We start from the raw sequence: 25,135 nt of genomic DNA, 5'->3' as shown, positions 1-25,135 counted from the left end.
TGTGTACTTCCTGTTACTCCGGCCTCCCGCCGGCAGAGGGCGCACCCAGGCTGTGTCTCCCCGGCACACGGCCACCACCGAGATGAGCGCTGTCCCTCTATACACAGCTGGTATATATGTCAGGTAATATAGATATATACAGACAGACACCTATAAGTCACAGAGGGAGGACGGCACCATGTCAAGTCTCCAGAGACCGGCGCCCCCCGCACAGACAGTTACCCTCAGCCTGGAGCAGGTGAAAGGTAAGTTACCTCTTGTATCTACATTGGTATGTTCACTGCCCCACTGCCACATCTCTGTGGGTATATACTGCATATATCTCTGTATACTACTGTATATGTGTGTATACTGCCTCACATCTAATATATATATATATATATATATATATATATATATCTATATCTATATATCTCACTGCCACATCTCTATGGGTATATACTGCATATATCTCTGTATACTACTGTATATGTGTGTATACTGCCTCACATCTAATATATATATATATATATATATATATATATATATATATCTATATATCTCACTGCCACATCTCTATGGGTATATACTGCATATATCTCTGTATACTACTGTATATATGTGTATACTGCCTCACATCTAATATATATATATCTATATATCTCACTGCCACATCTCTATGGGTATATACTGCATATATCTCTGTATACTACTGTATATGTGTGTATACTGCCTCACATCTAATATATATATATATATATATATATATATATATATATATATATATATATATATATATATCTATATATCTCACTGCCACATCTCTATGGGTATATACTGCATATATCTCTGTATACTACTGTATATATGTGTATACTGCCTCACATCTAATATATATATATCTATATATCTCACTGCCACATCTCTATGGGTATATACTGCATATATCTCTGTATACTACTGTATATGTGTGTATACTGCCTCACATCTAATATATATATCTCACTGCCACATCTTTATGGGTATATACTGCATAGATCCCTGTATACTACTGTATATGTGTGTATACTGCCTCACATCTAATATATATATCTATATATATCACTGCCACATCTCTATGGGTATATACTGCATGATCTCTGTATACTACTGTATATATGTGTATACTACCTCACATCATATATATATAAAATATATATATATATATATAACACTGCCACATCCCCCACATATACTCTATGTTTGTGTATATACTGCCCTGGCCCCATATATACTATATATGTGTGTGTCTGTGTGTGTGTATGTATGTATATATGTATGTGTGTATATATATATATATATATATATATATAATGTGTGTTGCTCCACATCTACTGAATATGTCTATACTGCTGTATATGGGTATATGTACTGTATATACTCCATGTATGTGTGTATACTGACCAATATTTACTGTGATGGTCCTAGCGCATCAGAAGCAGCTGACCGAAATGTGCATATATCCTGTATAGTCCACATAGATCAGCCCACATGAATGGGTCACTGGTCTCTGAGTCTTATTTAGAAATAAAGAACTTGGAGGAATAAATACAGTACAAACACTTTGTCTCCGCCCCTGTCGGGGTAACTCTGTACTGTTGCAGAGGCGTTAGGGGAGGTGCTGGATGCTCTGCAGTCCCCCACCGGCAGCGCCCGCCTGGAGGAGGCCAGGGAGAATTCTGGGAATGACCTGGGAAAGGTCCTACAGCTCCTGCTGCCCGCGGCCGTGCAGATCCAGCAGGAGGTTCTCCAGAACTACGGATTCAGCCCAGATGGGGAGGGTAAGTATTGTGGTGGCTTATAAATAAACAATAATAATAAGTGTCATGCAAAGCATAGGAACATGCATGCTGTAATAGCCAACGCTGACTAATGAAACAGCGGTCACTCTATGGGACTGTATACTGCGTACCAGAGGGATTTTATTCCACACTTTGCTTTTCTCTGCATATAAACACTTATACTTAAACCTGTCATAATCCCCCCCTTCCTTTCCTAACCAAAGTCATCGCTAAGTTCCTCATTCATCCCCTCATTATTTAATGCTTCTGCTTTCTGATTTGCCAACTTCCCACTTTTCCCCTTTAAAATCCATCCTAACCTCCGCCGCTAGATTTATTCCCCCCTCTCCAAAATTTCACTCAATGTACATTTTATTTGTTTCTCTCGTGATTCCATAACCAATTAATTCCCTGTACTACCTTGCGTTTCAGCCACACCGTAATATCTACATTTATATTTAATACATTCACAAATCTTTACCATAGTTCAGATGTTTGATAATGGTAGGTTGTCGGCCTTTGTAGCTTCAGGTGTCTGCAGTGCCCTTTAAAATGCCTGCAGCGAACCTATTCGGTACATACGGTGGAAGCAGCCATCTTGTAAGTGTCTCGGTGATGTCACTGGTATCTGATAGTGATGTCACTGATTCCTAGTGAATTGATGGGGTACATTCTCGTGGATATTATGGGCCTGATGCAGAGTTGGGCGTACACCTGTTTGTGTAACGTAAATTACGCCCCAACATGCGTCCAACTCCGGGTCAGGCCCTATTAATATAGCCTACAAATGGCTGCCTCCACTGTGCGTAGATTACTATATATAATGTAAGCCCATACATTGCCGCAGAATGTCTTTCCTATGATCAGATGTTATCCTGTTACTGCTTATGGTCATCAGAAGCTTTTGCATAAAGATACAAATGTTATTCTACCTATTTTTCCTGTAAAGCAACCTGTAGATGGGGGAGAGGATTGGATGTGGTTAAATGTTTGGTTTGGGGGTTGGAACATATATGGGGAACTGACTTGTATGTGTCCTCTGTGGATTTGCCCTGTTCTAGGTGTCCTCCGTTTTGCCCGTGTGGTGAAATCCTTTGAGTCTCAGGACCCGGAGATTGCAGCGATGTCCAACAAACTGAAATCTTTCTTCTTGCCTCCTCTGCCGTTGCCCCCTCATGCTGGGCTCCCCATCCCCTCATCATAAGACCTTAGTGAAGATGCCCCCCGCACCTGCCCAAATGAGAGCTTACGGCCTTACAGCTTCTCATCCTCCGCACCACACACAGCCAGGACCTAGCACTCTACACTTGTGCAATATTAAATATCTTGTTCTTTTCTACTCAGAAGGCTGTGTGTGTCTGTATACTGAACCCCAAGAGGCATTTGTACACGTATGACTGTTACACGACTCTTACATCAGGGCAGAGCTCCTGACTGTAAGTGTGTCGCTGTGAGGACGGGTGTTGACTTATGGTATAGGACAAGCCCTCCTGTTTCTGTACATCAGCTCCCTAAGGGGTAAATAAAATATTCTGCTTTACAGTCTAGTGTCCAATATCTCTCCAATAAACCTTTACCAGTAATGTGTCAATAAGCAACGTCTCTCGGATATAGGTGCGCGTCATTTATTCATGCGCTACATTCCTCTCCCAAACTTAAACCATATGGGGGACGTTTATGAAAACTGGTGTAAAGGAAAAAAGGTACTGTTGCCTCCGGCAACCATTCACATTCTGTCGTTTCTCTAATACAGTCTAAACCATGAAAGCTACGGTCTGGTTGATAAGGTATTATATATAAGGTGTTCATGTGGGTGGGGAGTGCTTATTTAGTACACATAAGACTGACCGTATAGTATTGGAAGGCTATAGAAGGTTCTTAATAAAATACATAAGTAAGAAAATGGTCTAAACTAGATTCTGTGTATGATTTGTGTAAGATACTTTAGCTCAGGGGTCAGGGAATTTTTTTTACCTTTTACCCCCAAATATATTTGGATACGCCGACGTTACTCCCTTGATTTGAAAGGAAGGAAATCATATAATATTAATTTTTGGATTTCAACATTTTATTGAATCTATTCAAAATTTCTTTGAAAGCTTCAACTTTAAAACTTCAGGTTTTGGAGAAATGATGTTGCTTCATTTTTGATACGAGAGCATTAATATTGGGGCATATTGATGTCAGCAATTTGGATACAGTCTTCAGCGTCCAATCGATTTCTCTGTTTTGTTTTTATGTTCGTTAGAGTGGAAAATCCTTGTTCACAAAGGTAGGTTGTTGCAGAAGGCAGCAACTTTTTGACTGCCTCCTCATGTGCAATTTTGAATGCCTTTGCAGCTGTTGACATCCAAACATATGACAGATCTGCTTTGTTTTCAAATGCAATACGTGCTTCATTATTGTATCGAAGCTCAAGAAGTGCCTCTGCCAACCCTTGAGGCTCTTCTGGTACAACAGCAATTTCACATTTAAAGGGGTCTACAATCCAACTGACAGCATGTGAATCGGCAGCATTGCCCCCAGGAATTTCATTTTTACCCCATTTGGGGTAATTTACCCCTGTTCCCTGACCACTGCTTTAGCTGAATACTAAGACTGTCAACACCTAAATACCTGTAACACCTTCTTGATGTGGTAAGTGTTCTAGGGTTACTTTAAGGTAAATATCTTTCTATATCCACGGGATTATTTCCTGTTGAACTATCGCTGCCTCCACCGGAGTCTGAACAGAGACTTGTTGGGTAACCCAGAATTACAGCAACCGGGAGTCTACTCAAGAAGTTCCTTCTCCCCAACACTATTAAAGTTATCCCATGTACATATTACACAAACAATGTTCAATGGTAGAAATTCGGTTGGACAATATGTATGTATTGATCAGTTACAGGGTTCAATCAGCGAAGTGATTTTAGAATTGATAACTAATTAATAAAGCCATTTCATAACTTCAGGATTTATGAATGGAAGAGCTACAATAGTTCTATTGTTTCCTTCAGTAAGTAATCTCTTATCTAGCTGCAGAACCTCTTATGTAATTACTTATAGTAAGTAACAGCTAATACAATTTAGATACACTACTATATACAGTTTAATAATGTTTGACTGAAACCATGAATCCAACAGCGAGACACATTAACTAAAATCTTACCCTGTAGTGCTTATATTACTATGAGTTTTCTATGCATGAATGTAAGATCTTGACAGTTAATTGTTGCAGCTTAAATTACATGTTATAGAAAATAATTATATCACTGTATGGTTCAAACTGCCCAGTTATATCTATAGAAATATATATTCCACTGGTAGATGATGGCCATAAGTTGGTGCACATAGATATAATCGATGCAGTGACATCATCATCATCTATTTATATAGCGCCACTAATTCCGCGCTGTACAGAGAACTCACTCACATCAGTCCCTGCCCCAATGGAGCTTACAGTCTAAATTCCTTAACAAACACAGTAAGACAGACAGAAGCACAGACTACATTAATCTACCAGTATGTTTTTAGAGTGTGGGTGGAAACCGGAGCACCCGGAGAAAACCCACGCAAGCACAGGAAGAACATACAAACTCCGCACAGATAAGGCCATGGTCGGGAATCAAACTCATGACCCCAGCGCTGTGAGGCAGAAGTGCTAACCACTAATAAAGTTGTGAACTCCAGAAATTCTTTCTGATTTAACTCGATTTGAGGTTGGTATTTAGTTTCATTATGCAGTATTAGTCATCGCTGACATTAATAATATCCTCTTCCTAGTAGTCTTCAGTGATACTGGCTCCACTATAGTAAAGGGCAATTAAAATCACGGGGCCTGTGAGAGCAAAGCAAAAAAAAAAAAAAAGAGTAACTTTGCACCTTAGCAAAACCATGTTGCATTGGAGGGGATGGTAAATTTAAAATGTGAGGACAGATTTATAGTTGGGGTAGGGCATGTCCTAGATCAACTTTAAATTTCAGTGTAAAAATAAAGCTATCAGGTAATTGTGTGCTACATGAAAAGCTGTAAAAAATACGCAGATAATTTGTACACACGTGCGTCAGTATTCAAACACAAGCAGATCACGCACAATACGGCAGCAAAGGGACTTACATCTACAAGCAGTATTACGCTAGTGCTAATAGTCTATATTGGACTTCCATATGGTCGCTGGCGATGCCACTCAAGTAAGTAAGCAAGTAGTCTTTGCTAATATGATCAGAACTAGAGACCAGTACACCTCTTACTGCGCACACAGGCAGCCATTTTGTTACTGAAGTAATACTCGGGATACGGCCCATCAATTCATCTAGGAATCGGACATCACGGAAGCCCAGTGCGGAGGCAGCCATTTTATGACCTGAACCAGTATTCATGAGAACGTTTCCTGTCCTTTAACCAGTGACATCACTGAGGAACGAAGGGCCAGATTTATTTTCGGACGCAAGTTGCGTTTAACAGTAGATCACAGAAACTGAGTGGAGTTCCGCCTGTATATTCGCTGTTTGTTATCAGACAAAACAGGATACACACATGTATATGTGCAAAATAAGGTCACATCAGAAAACCCCGTGTTCTGCCTTTCAAGTTGTAGTCAGTCGCAGGTGTCCGTGGCGTTTGAACATGAATTGCGTTCATTGGCGTAAGTTCCATTACTGAGCCTGCGTAGAGCTGCTTCATGCAGGATACGGCACGCAGCAGGACATCCGTCCGAACATGAATTTGGACCCTAATTGCTAAGTGATATCACTGCTGCCTCGTGATTTGATAGGCCGCATTCTGATAATCATCACCTCAGGCCACAAAATGGCTGCCTCCCGTGAGCAGACAACTGTTGGTCTGCAAAAAAAACGAGACTTGTACCTCTCACCTTGTATATTGAAGATTGTTGACTGAAGCTGAAATTATGTACAAGAAATATGTTTTCGGCAGAAGAAAATTTACTTGTTCACTATACGGGCTCCACTGTAACTTGATAATTCCAATTTCTTTCATTACATTTTCGATGGGGCTTTCATTATAAAATGATTGTTTAATATCGTGCCCTTTACCACTCGTTCGTCCTGTGATATTATATTGCGTTCCTGTGAGAAGCTTATAGCGGTTTCCTCTGTACATCCTGCCGGAATAAATTACTTTAATTGATTAATTATTCCTAGTTATAGCTTAATTCTTACTATTAATTAATTAGTTCTGCTTTACAAGTGTGGGTAACATGGCCCTTTCCCCTTGTCACAAGGATTTACTTTCCCCGCTGAACCCTGTCAGGTGGTCTCGAGACGTGGGGCGAAGCAATTTTGAAATATCATACTTTATTCAATGAGTGTCTAGATACATGGTGAAAGCTGATGTTCTCAAATCTCCCTAACTTAATGGATCACTGGATTAAGTCCGGCAGCAGGAGATGAAACACCTGACTGATGGACACCGCAGAAACTCAAGTGCTAATGTGGTCGGTAAAGAAAACTCTCCCGCTACCTTGCTGATATGCTCATTTATTTACAGAAAAGTCACTTATTTTTCCTGTATCATCCTCCATGGTAGATGTAGGGAGCATACACCATTTAGTAAATGCAATTTAAATGGTAAGTAGGAAGTACCTGGGAGACTTTAATCCACTCACAAAGTATTAAAATGACTGATGGAAAAAATGTTTTCACACTATTGACTATTCCACAAGGATAATGGGCTCCCAAGTGCTCGGTTACGTATTTACTCTGTTCTGAAACCATTGTATCAGGCTGTGTCAAGTACCTTCACAACTGCCCATATACAGGGAAACATATTAGTATAACTCCAGGGGGTATATTTACTAAGCTGCGGGTTTGAAAAAGTGGAGATGTTGCCTATAGCAACCAATCAGATTCTAGCTTTTATTTATTTAGTACATTCTACAAAATGACAGCTAGAATCTGATTGGTTGCTATAGGCAACATCTCCACTTTTTCAAACCCACAGTTAGTAAATATACCCTCAGGTGTTTTGGGATGTTTTCACTGAGCAGTGCTCTCTGTGACTGCTATACTTATTGCTTGCCATTTGTTTTTAAATGTTTTGTGTCGCAGTTTTGAATCTAACTATTTTGTTTGATATTCTGCAATGCCTCCAATATCCTTTAGGTGTCACTCTTTCCCTCTCACATCCATCATCCTATATAGTTGTCTGCAATATTTTGGGCTCTGATGGTTAAATTGTATGTTTTGCTGAGTGAAAAGAATGTAAAACAACCTTTTGCAAGTCACAAACATAAAAAGCATATGCCTTCCACAGCGCCCTCTTCCAAGTATCACACAGTTGCGTTATGCTATTGATGAATCATGCAGATGAACAGATATAACTATTTTTAATTTGAATTATGAAGATGAACACGTATGTACAGTGTTCTCTCCAGCACCTATTTCCCAGGTGCTCCACCCTACTGGTTTTACCTGCCACCCGGCTCTAGGAACCCAACAGAGTCCTATTATAATAGAATAAACCATTGTTTCTCCTATTAGAACAGGCACTAAGTGAGCACTACAGCCAGCAGTGTGTGTTAGACCACTGACCCCCCAGTCTGACCAGTCCTGGCAGGTGGGGGCAATAACATCCAACTAGAATAAAAATAATGTAAAACGGAGGTACGGCGCTAGTGACTTATATACAACAGTCTGAAATAGTCCGAACAAAGTCTCAATAGTTCTGGACCGTAAGGCGTCCCAATGGAGAATGAAATAACTGTTCACCGATGAATCCAACTGTCCTTAATACGTGTTCAAAGATAGTGCGGAAATAACTTGATTCCGATGGGTAGTACTTCTCATAGTATCTCGTCACAAGATATAAAAGGAAAGAGGAAAAACGTCATGGTGCAGGTTTACGGATATAATAAAACACACAAATGTGTACTTTGAAATAAAAACGAGCACACTCTCCCAAGAGACACGATCGCTCCCTCTGTACTCCGCCCCTAAGGAAATGCACTTACAAGAGATTCTCTGATGGTAGACATGTAATCTCATATAATCTCCTCTTTTCCTTAGTAGCTTCCGAAGGATCGACTCCAGAATATGCCCGAGGGAGAGAAAAAATATACCGATAGTGCATTACCTCTTATTTAAAAAAGGATATTTATTTCAGCACATACAATATACAATATACAATATAAAAAAGGAAAAATCAAAAACATTCCTCATTGCATCTAGTTCCAAATGGACTCTTACCACCAGGATGTTAGTTGTCATTCACATACAAATACACTTGAATCGCCAGCAATGCAAGATACATCTAACCGGGAACAGAGGAATCGGACAGAGATGTTACCCCCCACCCAACGCGTTTCGATTGTAACAATATTTGTCAAGGCGTACGGGGTTCCTGGTTTAGATATATCGATGATATTTTCTTTATTTGGCAAGGGGATGAAGTATGTCTGGATTATTTCTGTAAGGAATTAAACTCTAACAATCTAAATATTAAGTTGACTTATGAGATAAGTAAGAAGTGGGTCCATTTCCTAGACCTCAGAAATTTGATTAAGAACAATCAGATAAAAACAAGTAACTATAGTAACCCGACAGATTCCAAATCCTTTATTTCAAAGAACAGTAATCACTTCTATAAATGGAGAGCATTCCTATAGGTCAACTCCAGAGGATTAGACGTAACTGTACCGAATTAGAGATGTTTCAAACTCGGTCACAAGAACTAAAGAGACAGTTTTTAAAAAAGGGATATGAAGAATTTTTTTTAGATGATCTCATAATACGTACAGGGGATTTAAATAGAGAACAGCTTCTAATTTCTAAGGAGAAAAAGCAAAAAGGGGCTTTCAGTAGTAGAAAGGATATATCCCTTTTATTTCACAGTATAATACACATTTTAAAGATGTAAAATATATGGAGTCTCCGGCGCTAATTGGTATATGAACAAATAAAACAAACAACAAATGCAGCAGATCAATAGAGGAAATGCCAATCCTCTAAAAACACACATATAATACAAAAGACAGATTGCGCAGATGATGTTTATATATAAAAAAAATATGTACATATAATAAAAACCAGAAAATTCAGCTATCCAACAAACTGATTCTCAACTGGATACATATGTAAACAATAATAGAGTATTCCAAATATTATCCCATATGGCTGTTGACAGACATAAATCGATCTATAGGTATATAATCAGCAAATATCATATGTATGGGAAAACTCTCAAATAATTCCACAATTTGAACAGATCCGCAACCAAACGGATTGATATATGGTTGTTTCTTGATATTGTGAACACAGATTCCGTTCCAAGTTGTTATTCTTCCAGTGGATTAGTTTGCTAGTTCTGATAATAATATTCCATAAAACAGATATATTGATGCATAAATTCGCACATGTTTTGTATACTTCTGTTTTGTAAACTAGTAATGCGATGTAAGCATATGCAGCTCATCCGCTGTATAGAAGGTTAGTGCGGCTAATATAGTAATCACCACTCTATCGGTCATAGATAAAAATGTAGAGCTTACCCGCCTCAAGAAAGATATAGATCCTGGACACCTATCCGGTGGTATAAGCAGCTTGTTAAAGTCCTATATCGAATTTATGCATCAATATATCTGTTTTATGGAATATTATTATCAGAACTAGCAAACTAATCCACTGGAAGAATAACAACTTGGAACGGAATCTGTGTTCACAATATCAAGAAACAACCATATATCAATCCGTTTGGTTGCGGATCTGTTCAAATTGTGGAATTATTTGAGAGTTTTCCCATACATATGATATTTGCTGATTATATACCTATAGATCGATTTATGTCTGTCAACAGCCATATGGGATAATATTTGGAATACTCTATTATTGTTTACATATGTATCCAGTTGAGAATCAGTTTGTTGGATAGCTGAATTTTCTGGTTTTTATTATATGTACATATTTTTTTATATATAAACATCATCTGCGCAATCTGTCTTTTGTATTATATGTACATTTTAAAGATGTAGAGAAAATGATTAAACGGCATTGGCCAAAATGCCTCTGTTTTACATTATTTTTATTCTATTTAGGTTTAGACTGGAGTTTAAACGTAGGGGCTGTAGACTTAGATCTGCGCTAATCTTATCATTTGTTTTTTTTCTTTTCTTAATATCATCCATCATTTTACATTATTATTGCAAAGTATTACAACTTCCCCCACCCGGCTGCTTTTGGCAAAATTTTCTCGGGAGTACCCTGATGTGAATTAATATGTGGACTTCTTACAATAAAGTCATTTTGAAGTAGAACATTAATTATTATCCGTTATAACTTTGGGAGTTGATTATACCTCATTAAATAACCGTCTGTGCACTTATTAGGTGTTTTGATGCACACAACCCTTTATCGATCAGCGGATCACTCCGGACACTTGAATCACTTTGTAAATATTCATACGGTTAAGGGCCTATTTGATTATCATGGACCTGCACTGAAGACTGTAAATACACCGACATTGGATTAGTTCATGAATGTTTTAGTATTGAGACTTATACAACTTATTTCAGTTATAATGTGCAGTCTGTGTGTATTTTGATTGTAAGAACTTTCATTGCCAGTAATTATTTCACAGCATCTTTTTTTGCATCATGTGATTGTGATCTTTACTCGAGATATGGACCGGATTTTTTGATGAATAGTAAATGTTAAATATTTTAAAGCTGTCATAGCAGATTATAGTGATTTGTCATGTTCACCGTTGAGGAGATCTCCTGGTTGTAGCTTCTTAGTAAAGAACATACTTGCCTACATTTGGCAAGTCGTATCGGGAGAGGATTGTGCCTAGAGGGGGCGGGGCGCGGCCAATCACGTCATTTTGGCCCCGCCCCCAGGACAAATGTGCCATTTTGTCGTGGGGACGGGGCCGAAATGACAGGATTCACAGCGAATCGCGCAATTTTATCCCCGCAATTGCGGGATGCGGGAGACTTGCCAGCTCTCCTTGGAGGCTGTGAGACAGACCTGAATTTCGGGAGTCTCCCGGACATTCCAGGAGAGTTGGCAAGTATGATTAAAATGGAACGGTCGTCCGCACACAGTGGAGGCAGCCATTTTGTGGCCTGAACCAGTGTGTGTGATCTAAGTGCAAGGCCTATAGATTAATGAGGAGATGGTGACATTTTGCCTCGCAACTCGGTGAAGTCTCTAGTTCCTATGGATATTGATAGTGGTTCTACCAACAAAATGGCTGCCAGCATCATGTGTAGGCGACCGCTCCACTTTTGGACAACCTAATAAGACGCCTCCCCCCATTGGAAAGCCCCCGTTACCTGCAGCACAAGTTGGCTCTCAGTTTCCGGTAATGTAGGTTCCTGTGGTGGACCCAGCATACTTGCTGTATGTGGGGGGGCAGGTTTGATTAAGGAGGTGTCGTCCATTTTGAAAATATTTTTCTACAAGATAATCATTCTTTTATCCTATATCTGGGAGGACGAGCTAATAATAGCAGTGTAACTGAAGCCAGCGTTTCACTCCCAGCCAAAGTAAACATGACCCAAGCGTAAACATTACCAGCGCTGTAATGTCAACCAAACATTTACCTCAGATGGGAGGAAGGCCTGAGCTGCATGTCGTAGTATTGTGCGGTGAACTGCACTCAGCTGATATAAGTTGGGACGCCATCCAGGACCGCCATACCTCCAGATTTATTGTACGGACCATTCTGTAACTCAGTAAAATTGTGCAACAGATTTCAATGGGTTTTTTCCTAATCATCCCATATTATAGCCACCATCCAGGGTTTTAAGACATTCAGGTGACTGACATTTATATGACTTTCTAAATTTTTTATTAGATACATTAGTTTATTTTTGTGTCTTCCATCTGTGCCTGCCAGCAACGTCTTTATATCATCCAGATAACAGTTATATTCAGAGTTGAGCAAATCTGTCTGGATGATATATAGAATGCAGTGACAAACACAGACAGATGCAAGACAGGTTATTCATTTTAAATAAAAGTTACAGGAGGATGAAGCATATTTGATTCTTCATGGAAATGGGCAGATTTTTACTGATGTATTAGTGAAATTTTCAACAACAAACAAAGGTATGAGGCACTCTGCTAGCGAGTTAGGTTGCTTTTAGATCTGATAGGCTGCAAATCACAACATGTATGGACTGAAAACTGCTGCCAATCCTAATCACCGTCTGATCTGGGTCTTTCAGATGCCCATCGGGTCTGGCAATCAGCTCCCTCTGTAGTGATCTGGGATCATTGTGTAGGTCTGGCCTGGCCAACCTGTTGCTCTCTGTGTTTTGTGAAACTACAAGTCCCAGCATACCTTGCCAGTTACAGGTTGGCTATCAGCTGGCAAAGCATGATGGGACTTATAGTATAGCCACAGTTTGTCCAGGTCTGGGGTAGGTCTCCAAACAAGTCCCGCACGGCGGTCGGCCTCACTCTGTGGCTCTTGCTCTGTTCGCTTGACCCTAAACAGTCACCTGTTGTTTCTTTTCTTGTTAAATCTGAACACTTATGTAGCCGTTACATAATCAACATTCTTTAAAGTTTACAGTGTAGTTTGCTGATAATCCCCTGCATACCAATGATGCTTTCCCTGCTGGGTTCAGCAGATACATTAAGAATGTTGTACACGTTGTATCGCTTCTCGGCCTTTTGGCTAAGATCAAGTGCAGTTGTGGCAGAGCTGCACTTGGTCCTCTGGCCAGGGGCCGGGTGGGCAGCTTTGAAAGCCTGGGACAAATGTGCCTCCGGAGTGGCGATCACAGGTCAAGAGACCTTAATATAGATATCACGTGATTATGTTGGCACCCATGCACTTTTGACCGCTTTCTTTTAAGCACTCGCTACATTCTTTGCCCCGGCCTTCTGGCTGGGTGAGAACATTTTTACAACCAGCTCAGCCATTAGGCTGGGGCCGTATCCACTCGGCACTATTTATTTTTTCTCCACGTTTGTCACTTTCACTTTTATGTTTTCACGTTTCTGGATTCCTTTTGGGTGCGGGTAGGCCCTTGTGGGCTCCATTCCCTGGAAGATCTAGGGGGGGGGGGGGGGTTGTGTGGCCCTGAGGCTCCGGCCCCCCTGGAAACCACTTTAGGTCCTCCCTTCCGGGGGATGGATTAGTTGTGGAGCCCTGGGTGAAGCTTTGGTGGATCCCAGGGGCTAAAGGGACCCCCCTAGCCTTGCGGCGAATGGGGTCTGAAGACCCTTGCCCCCTTAGGGACCTTTTGGTTCCGGGGTTCGGGGACCAGGGCACTTTCTTTTTAAAGGAAGGGCCAAGTTCCGCATCCCTTAGTGCACTTTTTTTGCACCTTTTTTGGGCACTTTTGGATTTTTTTATAGCATTTTCCCAGGCTTTCAATAAAAATAATGTTGTACACGTTCTGTGACTGCCCCGGTGTGGTCACAAGTATCCAGGACACTTTCAATTTGCAATTTTACTCAAATTCTTTTACATTTCAAAGTGCTTTTTCTGTGCTCATAGTACGCTGTCATATATGAGGTACCCTGGAACCGCTAGTAACTACTCCTCTGGGGTTTGGTAGCCAATAGCCAGGTATTGCCATTTCCTAGCAATAAATAACCGCTTCTCTGTTGCCTTAAACTCATATGTGTTAATGGGAAGCTCTTTATCCCACCCCAGAATACAAATAAGCGGATATGACACAATGTTGACTTATTATGTCGTGGACACAATATTTAGCACCTCTTGGCAATAAGACCACAACACGGCAATCCCAACATACAAGTATAGAGAGTGTCTTGTTATTATAGTACTGCTGGGTAATCTCACGGTCTGACATTATGTAACCTCTGTGGTATAAGGTATAACCAAAATATACACTGTGTAGACCCAATAGCATGGAACCCTGGATATTACCGACACCCCCGCCAAGTCCCCCTACCCTTTATAAACTTAGATAGAAACACCCCTGTACAAATCCTGGACTTTCCATGTGATAGAAGAGTCGGATCCTCTCTTGGAGGGGTAGGTAAGTACTTCTGCACAGAGACTAACCTGGGGGCCAGTACAAACACATTCACATCCGGCTTTAATAAGGAAACCGGTCTATAGAGTGTGTTTGTACCAGGCTTAAGAAATACAATTATTATTGCTCCATGCAAGATTTGAGGAGGCCGCTTATCTCAAACGGGGCATTTAGTGTCCAACAGGGGCTCAGAGATTTACACTGCCAGCCCATGCAGGCATTATTTGGATTGGATTTAATTGCCCCCAAGATCTTTTTTTTTACTGTGATAGGGGCATCTAACGTCCTCCTGAGGCAGGTGGGGAAATTAAAAGAATTTAAGTCCTCTGCAAAGTCCGTACATGTGTAACATACATGTGAGGTGTATAATATGGAGTACTGTGTGTTTGGAGTAGTATTATTACACAGCGCTGCTATATGTGCTAACAGCTCCCGCTTTCCTCCCCGTGCTCAAAATATGCTTTCCTTGAAAACATCTTAGAAACCCTCTTAATTCTACTAATCTGACCTTATAGGCTCCTCGGATATAGGCCTTTGTGTATTGTGTACTGTTCTGGGGCTAGAAGACGGCACGTTCTAAAATAATCCTATTGCACCTTTACCACTACCTCTGGTGGGTAAATCACACATGTGTATGATTTTGTACTTGGTCTTAAGCCATATGGGGGGGAGAGGTCAAAATATGTTCTAATCAGCAAAGCCAAATGTTCAGATATTCTGTGGTGTCATTCTTAGGGCAACATCACACAACATTAGGGCTGTGTCTATTCCAGACACACAGTTGTGGGTTTTAGAAACTCATAGCTATTAATGGAGTTTAGGATTGCAAACATGCCACATATCAATATGCCCCAATTCTTCCACCAAAGTGATTTAAGCTACCAGCCGATTGTCTGCAGGGTGCATACAGTAGTGTTGCAATCACCCTTATGTATAACTGGAGTTATCAGTCTGCTCAGCAAGAATTTAGCTCATTTTTAATTGCTTGACTTTTATAGCATGACGGGCTAAAATAAGAAGTTCTAAAAATACAATTTTACGATACACAAACACAATTCTACAGTAGTGATCTGTACTCACAAATACCGACCTTGAATATGATGTATGGATTGAATGGTATACTCAGCCCACCTATAGCTTCTTAGGGTTGTAACACTACCACCAATATTATGCCTGAGACATCATTATACGTTTTGAAGAAATTAAAGCACAACAGACGTTTAACCTTATTGACCTTTGTCCCAGCAGAGGTCCCACAGCCAAACTACATCTGCTCCTGTTACTCAGACATACATTCAGGTGTCCATATCTGGCATGTTTTAATGGATAAACTGGGCTTCCGTAACTTTAATAATGAAATTACCATACGTAACACAATTTTCAGGACAGATAAGCAAGAAGTTATATATGTCCCTCTACTTGGTCCCAATTACATTGCAGGGATATCTTGTTGGGGGTATCGGGGTTCACCGATACGTCTATCAATCACCTTCAATGTCAGTCAGATCTTCCTTGATTTTCAGTCGACTGGTGAACAGAAAAATACTCAACACCTGTATGATATAATGCTGAGCAGCTTTTATTCTGTTCCAATTTTAGACCGCTTCAGCGTCTGTACTTATACATAAAAGTTTAGGGGTATAGATGCTTAACAACCAATTATAAGACAGTAGATTATGAAAGTAAGTCAATCAACAAATATATATATTGCAGTTTTACAACAAAGTTCAAACAATTAATTTTTCTTTCTGCGTTATCTCTTTCCAGGTTTTCTGCCAATATTCTTGTGCTGCCCCCAGTTTTGAGTTCTTGGGTTTTATCTGTAAAGAACGTCTTGCTTTGTTGCGTGTCCTTGGTCTGTTTCTGTTCATGGGAACATCCTGCTATGTAATTTCACAACCTTGAATAATTTGTCTTTAAAGCTGAACATAATATCTGCTAATTTCTCTTAAGGTTATAGCATTACATATTAGTTTCTAAAGCTTAATATATGATAGATATTAAATCAAATTTCATACAATTTTACTCTTACAATCTCATTACAGTCTATCCTCTAGTTCGCTGCTTCTTGATGCGTCAAGAAACGTAGACCTGCTGTTGACTGACATGCGGAGTCTGGCTCCGTAGTGTCTGGCATATTTAACCCCTGCGCTCTCGGCCAGCCATTGATATATTTTTATATTCGCTGAATAAGAACTCAATAGAGGCATTCATATGCAGACTGTGTGCAGTTATTTGCATAGACACCTCTCTGGAACTGCTTTTTGTTCTGTTTTAATTTCCATACACTGACAAGTTCATCTAGACAAACCTGCACCAGTGACTACAGCCTACAATGGGTGCAATGGTCACAGTTGCTACCCAATGATTTGCAAACTGGTATTATAAATATGTCACTTGTAATAACAGGAACGAACACTCAGCTACTGTGTTTTTCTGACGTTTGGTATATTACTAATATATCTGCCAGGAAGATCACAATCCAGACACAGTGTGATCTATATTATGCAGTGACTGATTACCAAGTTTCAACGTATCTCTTGACACCCGTATCAAGATACTTATCTTATAACATAAGTAAATATAAAGTAACAGTTGATACAATATGGCAGAGCACCTTGTAACATTTCACAACGTTATATGCAGGAGTTCCTTTTCTGAACCTCCAAACGTGACCCACCAAAGAGACTCACTACTTATAAAAGTGCCCCCCCCCTCCCACTGCTGAGCACCACTGGAGGAAATCTTACTCCAGTTCCATAGTTCCTGCACTATAAAGTCATCCTTTTGTCTTTCACATTCCTAGCAAACCTATTTCACTTCTCTAATACACCTCTTTACCAAGTTCAACTAGCTTTTCTGCCCACCAGAATCACCTATCCCCCTCTCTCGCAGTTTATGACTTCGTCACCTACTTCAATAACAAAGTTTTCATTTGATGGGATCATGCCAGACACCTTCTCCTGCCTTCCCCAATCCAGGGTGAGTTCATTCTCCCTCATAACCAAGGACAAAATCTCTGCACTCATCTCATCATCTCGCCCCACAACCTGCCCCCTTGAACCTATCCCCTCTCAACTTCTCTGCTCCCTCTCCTCTGCATGATGACCTCTTGCTCACCTCTTCAACATGTATATCTCCACTGGCACATTCCCATCCTCTTTTAAACATGTGCTTATCTCACAAATCCTAACAAATAAACCCCAAAAAACTCGTGGCCCAGCCTCTCTTACTATCACCCTATTTTTTCCTCCCCTTCGCCTCTGTCGGGAGCGGTGGGTTCAAGGACACACCACCGCTCCATGCAGTTCTCAATGGCCGCTCGGTTACTATGAACGTTTCCGAATGACTGTACGGAATATGTAAATTGTGGTCACATGACGGTACTGCAGACTAATCAGCTCCAGGAGGAGTTGGCTCCTAGGGAGCAGTTTTATTGGCTGCCTGCACATTGTTAGTGCAGGCAGCTGTAATCATCACTACCCGCGATAGGTGCAGTGGGTCAATTTGTTGCCTGGTTCTGAGTCTGTTACCTGATTGTGCTTGGACCTTTTACCTTTTTATGAGTACTCATGAGCGTGTTCAGCTCTAAAATAAAGGGGGCTGCTATAGGGAATGACCACAACTATGATGATGATGAACTAGCCTGGTTTAGAAATTTAGAGAATTCTGCGCCTGGTGTCACATTATCACGAGCCACACTCATGGAGACAAATCTTAACCAGGTATTGGTCAGTCAACTTCAAGTTCTAGACAATATGGTTCAGGATCTGTTTTCTAGAGTAGCAGCCCATGGATGGGCTTCAAGAGTTCCATATGCTGCTTCTAGCTGAACACAAGGTGAATTTGTCTGATTATTTTTCTATTGTCCATAAATCATTTACACATTTTCAAGAGAGCTGTAAGTTATACTTCAGTTGAGACCCCGCTCTTCTGAACAGCAGAAAGTCATCATAATTATCTTGCTATTGCAAGGAGATCCCCACTCTAGGGCATTCCCTAGAGTTAGCCCATAACCCAGTACTCACACAAGTAGAGTGAGGGGAAACAGCTCACTTCATACCAACAATTTCCAACTGGAGGGATGCTTACTTGGAGAGCCTTTCTTTTGGTGAGATAACAGGATCAGATAAAATGGTTGTTATGACAACCAGTTCACCATAAACTTGTAGAACTTAGCAGAAGAGGTCTTCACCTATAGCAGCCACCTTTCCTGTAGAGACTGGTTACGCTCACAGGTACTCAGATGCCCCCAGGACTTACACTCAGTGTCGTACAAGTTTATGGTCACACGGCAGCACTCAGGTGTGGGAGGTAGTACACGGAGGAGGGAATAAGTCCGGGTACAGGCAGAAAGGTCAGGGCAACAGGCAGAGGTTGAGAGTCCAGGAAACAGGCAGAAGGTCATACACAGGAAAGCAGTCCAGAAGGTATTCACCAACAAGGCACAGGTGCAGGAAAGCAAACTGGGATCAGAACGCTATAATTGGCAGTGAGGCAAAGCCCTGAAAGTATCCCCAGGACTTGCCTAAATAATTAGTAGCGCTGGTGGCCAATGAGGATGCAGTGCCCAGCTGCATAATTAATCAGGGCTGCAATATAATAAACCTAATCAGCCATAGATGGCTGAGCCTAAACAGACCATCGCGCGCCCGGCTGTTTGACAGCTGGCCAGTCACGGCGGCAGGGAGCCTTAAGCATCCCGGTTGTTGCCTAGGGAACCGGAAGTGATGTCCCGTTCACCATGAAGACGGCCGGGACGCCATCGATAGGAGGATGAGAGTCATGGCAGTGCCCACGGCTGCCGCAGATGCTAACACTGGTGGGACCTTTTCTGATTCATACTGGCATTCCACCAAAAACTGAAACTAACTTTCTCTCTTTAAGATCACGTACATTATCTGAGATACCTCGGTTGTTTTCTCATCTTAACCCACTAGCTATATTTAGCCAACTGATTTATTTTATTTGCAGTTGTTAGCAAATTACCCGTCAACTTTTGCAATTGATTTGTATCCAACCACTCGTAAAAATAATTAGCTGTCTACTTACTTTTTAGATATTAGGTTTTAATAAAGTAATGCCTGTGTTATGGTTCTGCGATATCTAATAATTTCCTGTTTGCTTATGATATTAGTCCCTACAAGTTGAAGAGCGTCCAGTTTTTCCTCTGTTTGCTGATTAGTATTGTGGAGATTACAAAGACTTTATTGGCAGCTGACATTTTATGTTTTGATTTAGCACCTTAGGTTATTGGTTTTCTGTACAACAGTTTGGAGACAGAAAAGGCGGAATTGTAAGCAGAAGAATGGGTGTGTGAGTGATTTCTTACAGTGACGCTCAGCGGTGCATGTTTAGGGCAGAGGTAAGGAGGGAGAGAGTTTGGTCAGGGCAGGAAATGAAAGTGAGAGAGGAGAGAAGTGAGTGGAGTTAAGAAGAGAAGGGTCAAGGGCATAGGAGAGGTAGGAAAAGAGAAGATGAAGGGAGTGGCAGAGTGGGTGGAAGGAAAGGCCCACCGAAGAAGAGAGCTCTGGGAGTGGTGGAGTCGGACTGTCAGAGCCAGGTGTCAGTGATGCCGAGGAGGTTTATGGAGTTGAATATGAAGAGGTCATGGATGGAGACCAGTTTCTTTCAGACAGATCTGGTGTTCTAGAAAACACAGGAGAAGGGGAGGCAGGAAAGAGGAGAGAGGTGTATGAGGTAGGAGGGGTTGTAGGTTTGGGCAAGGTTTGGAGTTGGCCAAGTTTGAGGAGTAGCGAGTGGTCATAGGACAGGGACTGGGAGGGATGCCACTGTTGGGTGGAGGAGAGAAGAAGGGGAGAGAAGAGGAGGGAAGTGGAGTAGGTACGGGGCTTAAATGGTGGTGCCGGTGTTGCAGGAAGGGTTAGTAGGAGTGCTGGAGTTGGGAGAAAGCAGCGAATAGTGGTATTCGAGGGTAGATGAGAGCAGGGGGAAGGAAAACAGTAGAGACATGGTGAGAGACCAGGGCACCTGATGGAAAGACAGATGGAGGGTGATGGGTGCTAGGTGGAGGTGTGGGTGATGGATGCTAGGTGGAGGTGAGGGTGATGGGTGCTAGGTGGAGTGATGGGTGGAGGTGAGGGTGATGGGTGCTAGGTGGAGGTGAGGGTGATGGGTGCTAGGTGAAGGTGAGGGTGACGTTCAGAGCTGTGGGATGAAGAGAGAGGAGTTGCAGGTAGTAGTGATGTTCCTCTGGGCCATGTGGATTTGGAGGATGACGGTGGTCACCAGGCGGTTTTGGGAATTGATTTGAGAACCGAGTTGGAGCTGGGTGAGGTACAGTCAGGTGGAGGAGTTCTCAGGGGCCGGATGGTCCAGCCAGGTGGAAGAGTTTGCAGAGGCAACATCCAGATGGTGTAAAGGTTCATGGCCGATGAGCAGGAGTCAGCCTCTCTGCACATGAGACACATGGGGTTTGGCTGCAGCCTAGTACATAGCTCCAACGGTTTTGATCATGTCTAGGACGAGCCTCTCTCTGCAGTTAGAAACATCTATAAGGGATCACAGGCACCTGACCTATTGAGCAACCCGTGGCAGTGGGTCGCCAGGCCACGGAGTGTCCGGCCAAGTTGAGCAGCTGGAATAATATTAGAGCAGCATGGCCAGTTGTATAGCATAGACAGCCAGGCCACTCAGGATGAACCTATGTCACAAAACTAGGCGCAGCAAGAGAATTTTCCACAGTCTGCGTGGTTTGACTCCACCCACCTCGGAGGTCGCAAAGTCTAACTAGGTGAAGGTGTTCGCCAGGGATCCCTGCAAATCACAGTTCTCCAGATGGGTACCAGGCGAGACTGAGGAGAGGATGAAATGCCAACAAAGACAGCTCTGAATATAAACGATCCCCCAGATACAAGGGACTGCTAGTTAGAAGAGGTTGTTTGATATCAGGATATTGGGATTAGCTGAGAAACAGATGACGCTGGATACCAGGTTCAATAGAAGAGATACAGAGACAGGATGCAGAGACACCAGAATACCAGAATATCAAGGAGCCCAAATATTTCAGCAGCTAAACAGACTACAGGACATTAAGATCTGGCACCATCTAACCTGGCCTGGTGCTTTAAATAGTTTGGGGAATTAAAGTCAATCAGCCAATGGCTCAATACAGAAGGTTATATCATTATTTGTGTACAAACACAGACTTGAAGAATGAACTTCATCATAAGTACAATAGAATTCATTCTTCAACACAACTATTTTGGTATGGGGGAACATTCTTTAATCAAACAACAGGAACCGCAATGGGGTCTCGTTTCGCACCGAGTTATGCAAAGCTCTTTGTAGCCAAATGGGAAGATGACTTTAAAGGGACTAATAACCCCTTTGGACAAAAATTAAAGTGCTGGAGATGATATATAGAAAATATATTCTTTATTTGGGATAGAGAAAGAGAAGAACTCTAACTATCCCTTGAATATATCAATAAGAACATGTTAAATATGGAATTTACGTCTGAGACTAGTTCGACTCAAGCTAATATTTTAGACCTTGCCATCTATGTTGAAAATGATACAATAAAAACTAGGAACTACACTAAGTAAGTGGATTGTTATAATTTTATACTAGCAAAAAGTAACCATCAACGTAAATGGATCCGTAACATTCCAATGGGACAATTTAAAAGATTTAAAAGAAGTTGCACTGATTCTGACATCTTTGAGTTACAAGGAAATTAACTAAAATTTAAATTCCTAGAGAGAAATTATGACGAAAAAAATAGTACTACAGGAATCCCTTTTATTACACAATTTAATAGTAATACCAAAGTACTGGAAGACATCATTAGAAAACATTGGCATATCCTAAAGTTGGACGAGGAGATAAAAGAATTCTTTCCTAATAAACCTAGGATTATATATAAAAAAGCCAACAATTTCCGTAATATGCTAACAACACATTATGTACTATTAGCGAAGACAAAGCTAGATATCTGTAGAATATCCGGATTTCACTATTGTTTGATTTGCAAAGACTGTAGAAACAATGGCCTAAAATAAACAAAACCCGTTACGAAATTTAAATCCAATTCCAGCGGAAGAGAATTTAGTATAAAACAGTCTCTGACTATAGAATGGCTGTATAGTTAGTATGTATAGCTCTAAGTGTATAGTTACAAGTGTAAAAATTTAAATAGCATAATTCGGAGTTTTACCGGAGATAAACAGGAGGAAACAGGAGAAGAACATTCTGTCTATTACCACAGCTACACAAGGACAAAAGTCATTAGTCACCTGAAAACCATATTCTACTCCTGAGGTTTCCATATCTCCCTGGCTACAAGCTTCACACAACAAGAAGACTGTTTTGGACTCTACTCTTATTTTCTACTGAGCTCATGAAAGTTTGTTTTATCTGTCAGTTTATTTTCCCTGAAAAATCCCCTCTGTTTGATCAGCCTGCTGTACTACTTGCTCAGCCACTCCCTACCCATGCTATAGTTATTTCAGTCCCCATCTCAGCATTGTACTTTCAATTCTACCCAAGGCATGGTCTGCAATCACAAGTAGCAAGAAATGATACTGACTTTGAACTACTCTCCTCTCTCATGGCTCTGCAAGAACTCAGCTACTACATCACCTGTTCTTTATTGCTCTCCATTCAACACTTCCACCCACTCCCTCACATGGCTCCCCACATCATTACTCCATGCTATCCAAACATCCAGGAATAATCTACATCTACTGCAGCCTCACTCTGCACTACTTCTCTGATTACACAGGACATTGCAATTAGGTAATTCTTTTAATTCCCTCATTTGTTGCTATTTTACTCATAAATCCCAATGCTTGCCAAAATATTTTTCTTCTCCTTTCATGGGATTATCTTTAGGACTATATCATCCCTCAACCATCCTGCAACACACACCTCTGTCCACATTGCCCCTTCATTACATCACTCACCTGTAGTTAACACTCATGAACTATTTTCCTATTTAAATGTAATAACTTTAACAGTCTCACCCTGTCGCCAGAAACTAAAAGGACAGACATCTTACAATCATCTTTCCTACCTTTCTTCCTCCCTGCTTCTATTACCTGGTGATATATCACCTAATTCAGGTCCCCCTCACTTCTCCCACACACACATATCTAAACACTACAGAAATCTGGCAAACCTCAAACACATCACCTGTCTCCTCTCTCTTCCAAAGTCCTTTAAATGTGCCCTTTGGAATGCACGGTCTGTTTGTAACAAACTTACCTCTGTACACAATCTCTTCCTCTCAAACAACCTCAACCTTCTAGCAATCACAGAAACATGGCTCTCACAATCAGACACTGCCTCACTTGCAGCCCTTTCACATGGTGGTCTTCATTTCACCTACACCCCCAGACCGGGAGGCAAATAAGGAGGTGGAGTTGGACTACTTCTCTCCCCACAGTGCACGTTCACAGTTCAACCAAATGTCCCATCACTCACATTCACATCTTTTGAAGTACATGCTGTTAGGATTTTTAACCAGTTCTCTATGCGTGTTGCTGTCATCTATCGCCCCCCTGGACCACATCAACAATTTCTTTAACACTTCTCTGCATGACTCCCTCACTTCTTATCCTCTGACATCCCCACCAACATCATGGGTGATTTCAACATCCCTATTTCTAATCCACGTTCCAATGCTGCTTCCAAACTACTCTCTCTAACCTCCTCACTTGACCTCTCCCAGTGGATTGAATCCACTATTCATCAGGATGGCCACTGTCTTGATCTTGTTTTCTCTAGACTATGCTCAGTTTCTGATTTCCTTAACACTCATTTCCCCCCTCTCGGATCATCACCTTATTAGCAACTCGCTCACCCCCAGTTCTTTACCCTCCCCAGTGTCAAACTCTACCAAGCCTCCTCACAACTGCAGGAATATCAACTCTATTGATCTTCAACAGTTTTCCACCTCTCTCCAACACCTTCTCTCCCCAATTTCTACATTCTCCTCCCCTGATCGGGCAGTACCCCATTTTCACCAAAGCCTAGCAACTGCCCTTGATCAAGTGGCTCCAGCGACACTACATACTCCGCGTAGACTTCGTTGCCAACAGTGGAACACTAAAGTGACACAAACTCTACAAAAACTTTCTCATAAAGCAGCACGTCACTGGCGTAAATCTTGTACCTCTAATGATTTCATCACATATACTGCTATCTACCACTCATATAGAAATTCTCTGGACACTGCAAAACAAACATACTGTCACGGTCTCAAGCGATAGCAGGCCTTTACGATGCGAATCCTAGGATCTGTACAGTTTAACGCTACACCAACAGGGCGTGGTGTCTAACGAGCAGAGGGTGTTCACCAGGAACCGCCGCAAAGCAGTATGGTCTTAGCTGCGTCTGCTCGCAGGTCGCGGCCCC

General features: G+C 41.4%; 2 protein-coding genes across 2 annotated transcripts in view; both read left to right on the top strand.

Moving 5' to 3' along the window:
• The window catches only part of ATN1 (atrophin 1), a 320,704-nt gene that overhangs the window by 43,628 nt on the left and 251,941 nt on the right, over positions 1-25,135 (top strand). The window lies entirely within an intron of this gene.
• Positions 16-3,341, top strand: C6H12orf57 (chromosome 6 C12orf57 homolog). Its single transcript, XM_075215124.1, has 3 exons — positions 16-245; positions 1,623-1,799; positions 2,861-3,341. The coding sequence occupies exons 1-3, from the start codon at positions 179-181 to the stop codon at positions 3,001-3,003; spliced, it is 387 nt and encodes a 128-aa protein (XP_075071225.1). The 5' UTR covers positions 16-178; the 3' UTR covers positions 3,004-3,341.

The sequence above is a fragment of the Mixophyes fleayi genome, chromosome 6, assembly GCF_038048845.1.
Source record: "Mixophyes fleayi isolate aMixFle1 chromosome 6, aMixFle1.hap1, whole genome shotgun sequence".
Taxonomy (NCBI): domain Eukaryota; kingdom Metazoa; phylum Chordata; class Amphibia; order Anura; family Limnodynastidae; genus Mixophyes; species Mixophyes fleayi.
Note: the sequence above shows the minus strand (reverse complement) of the source record. Positions and strands in the feature narration are given on the sequence as shown.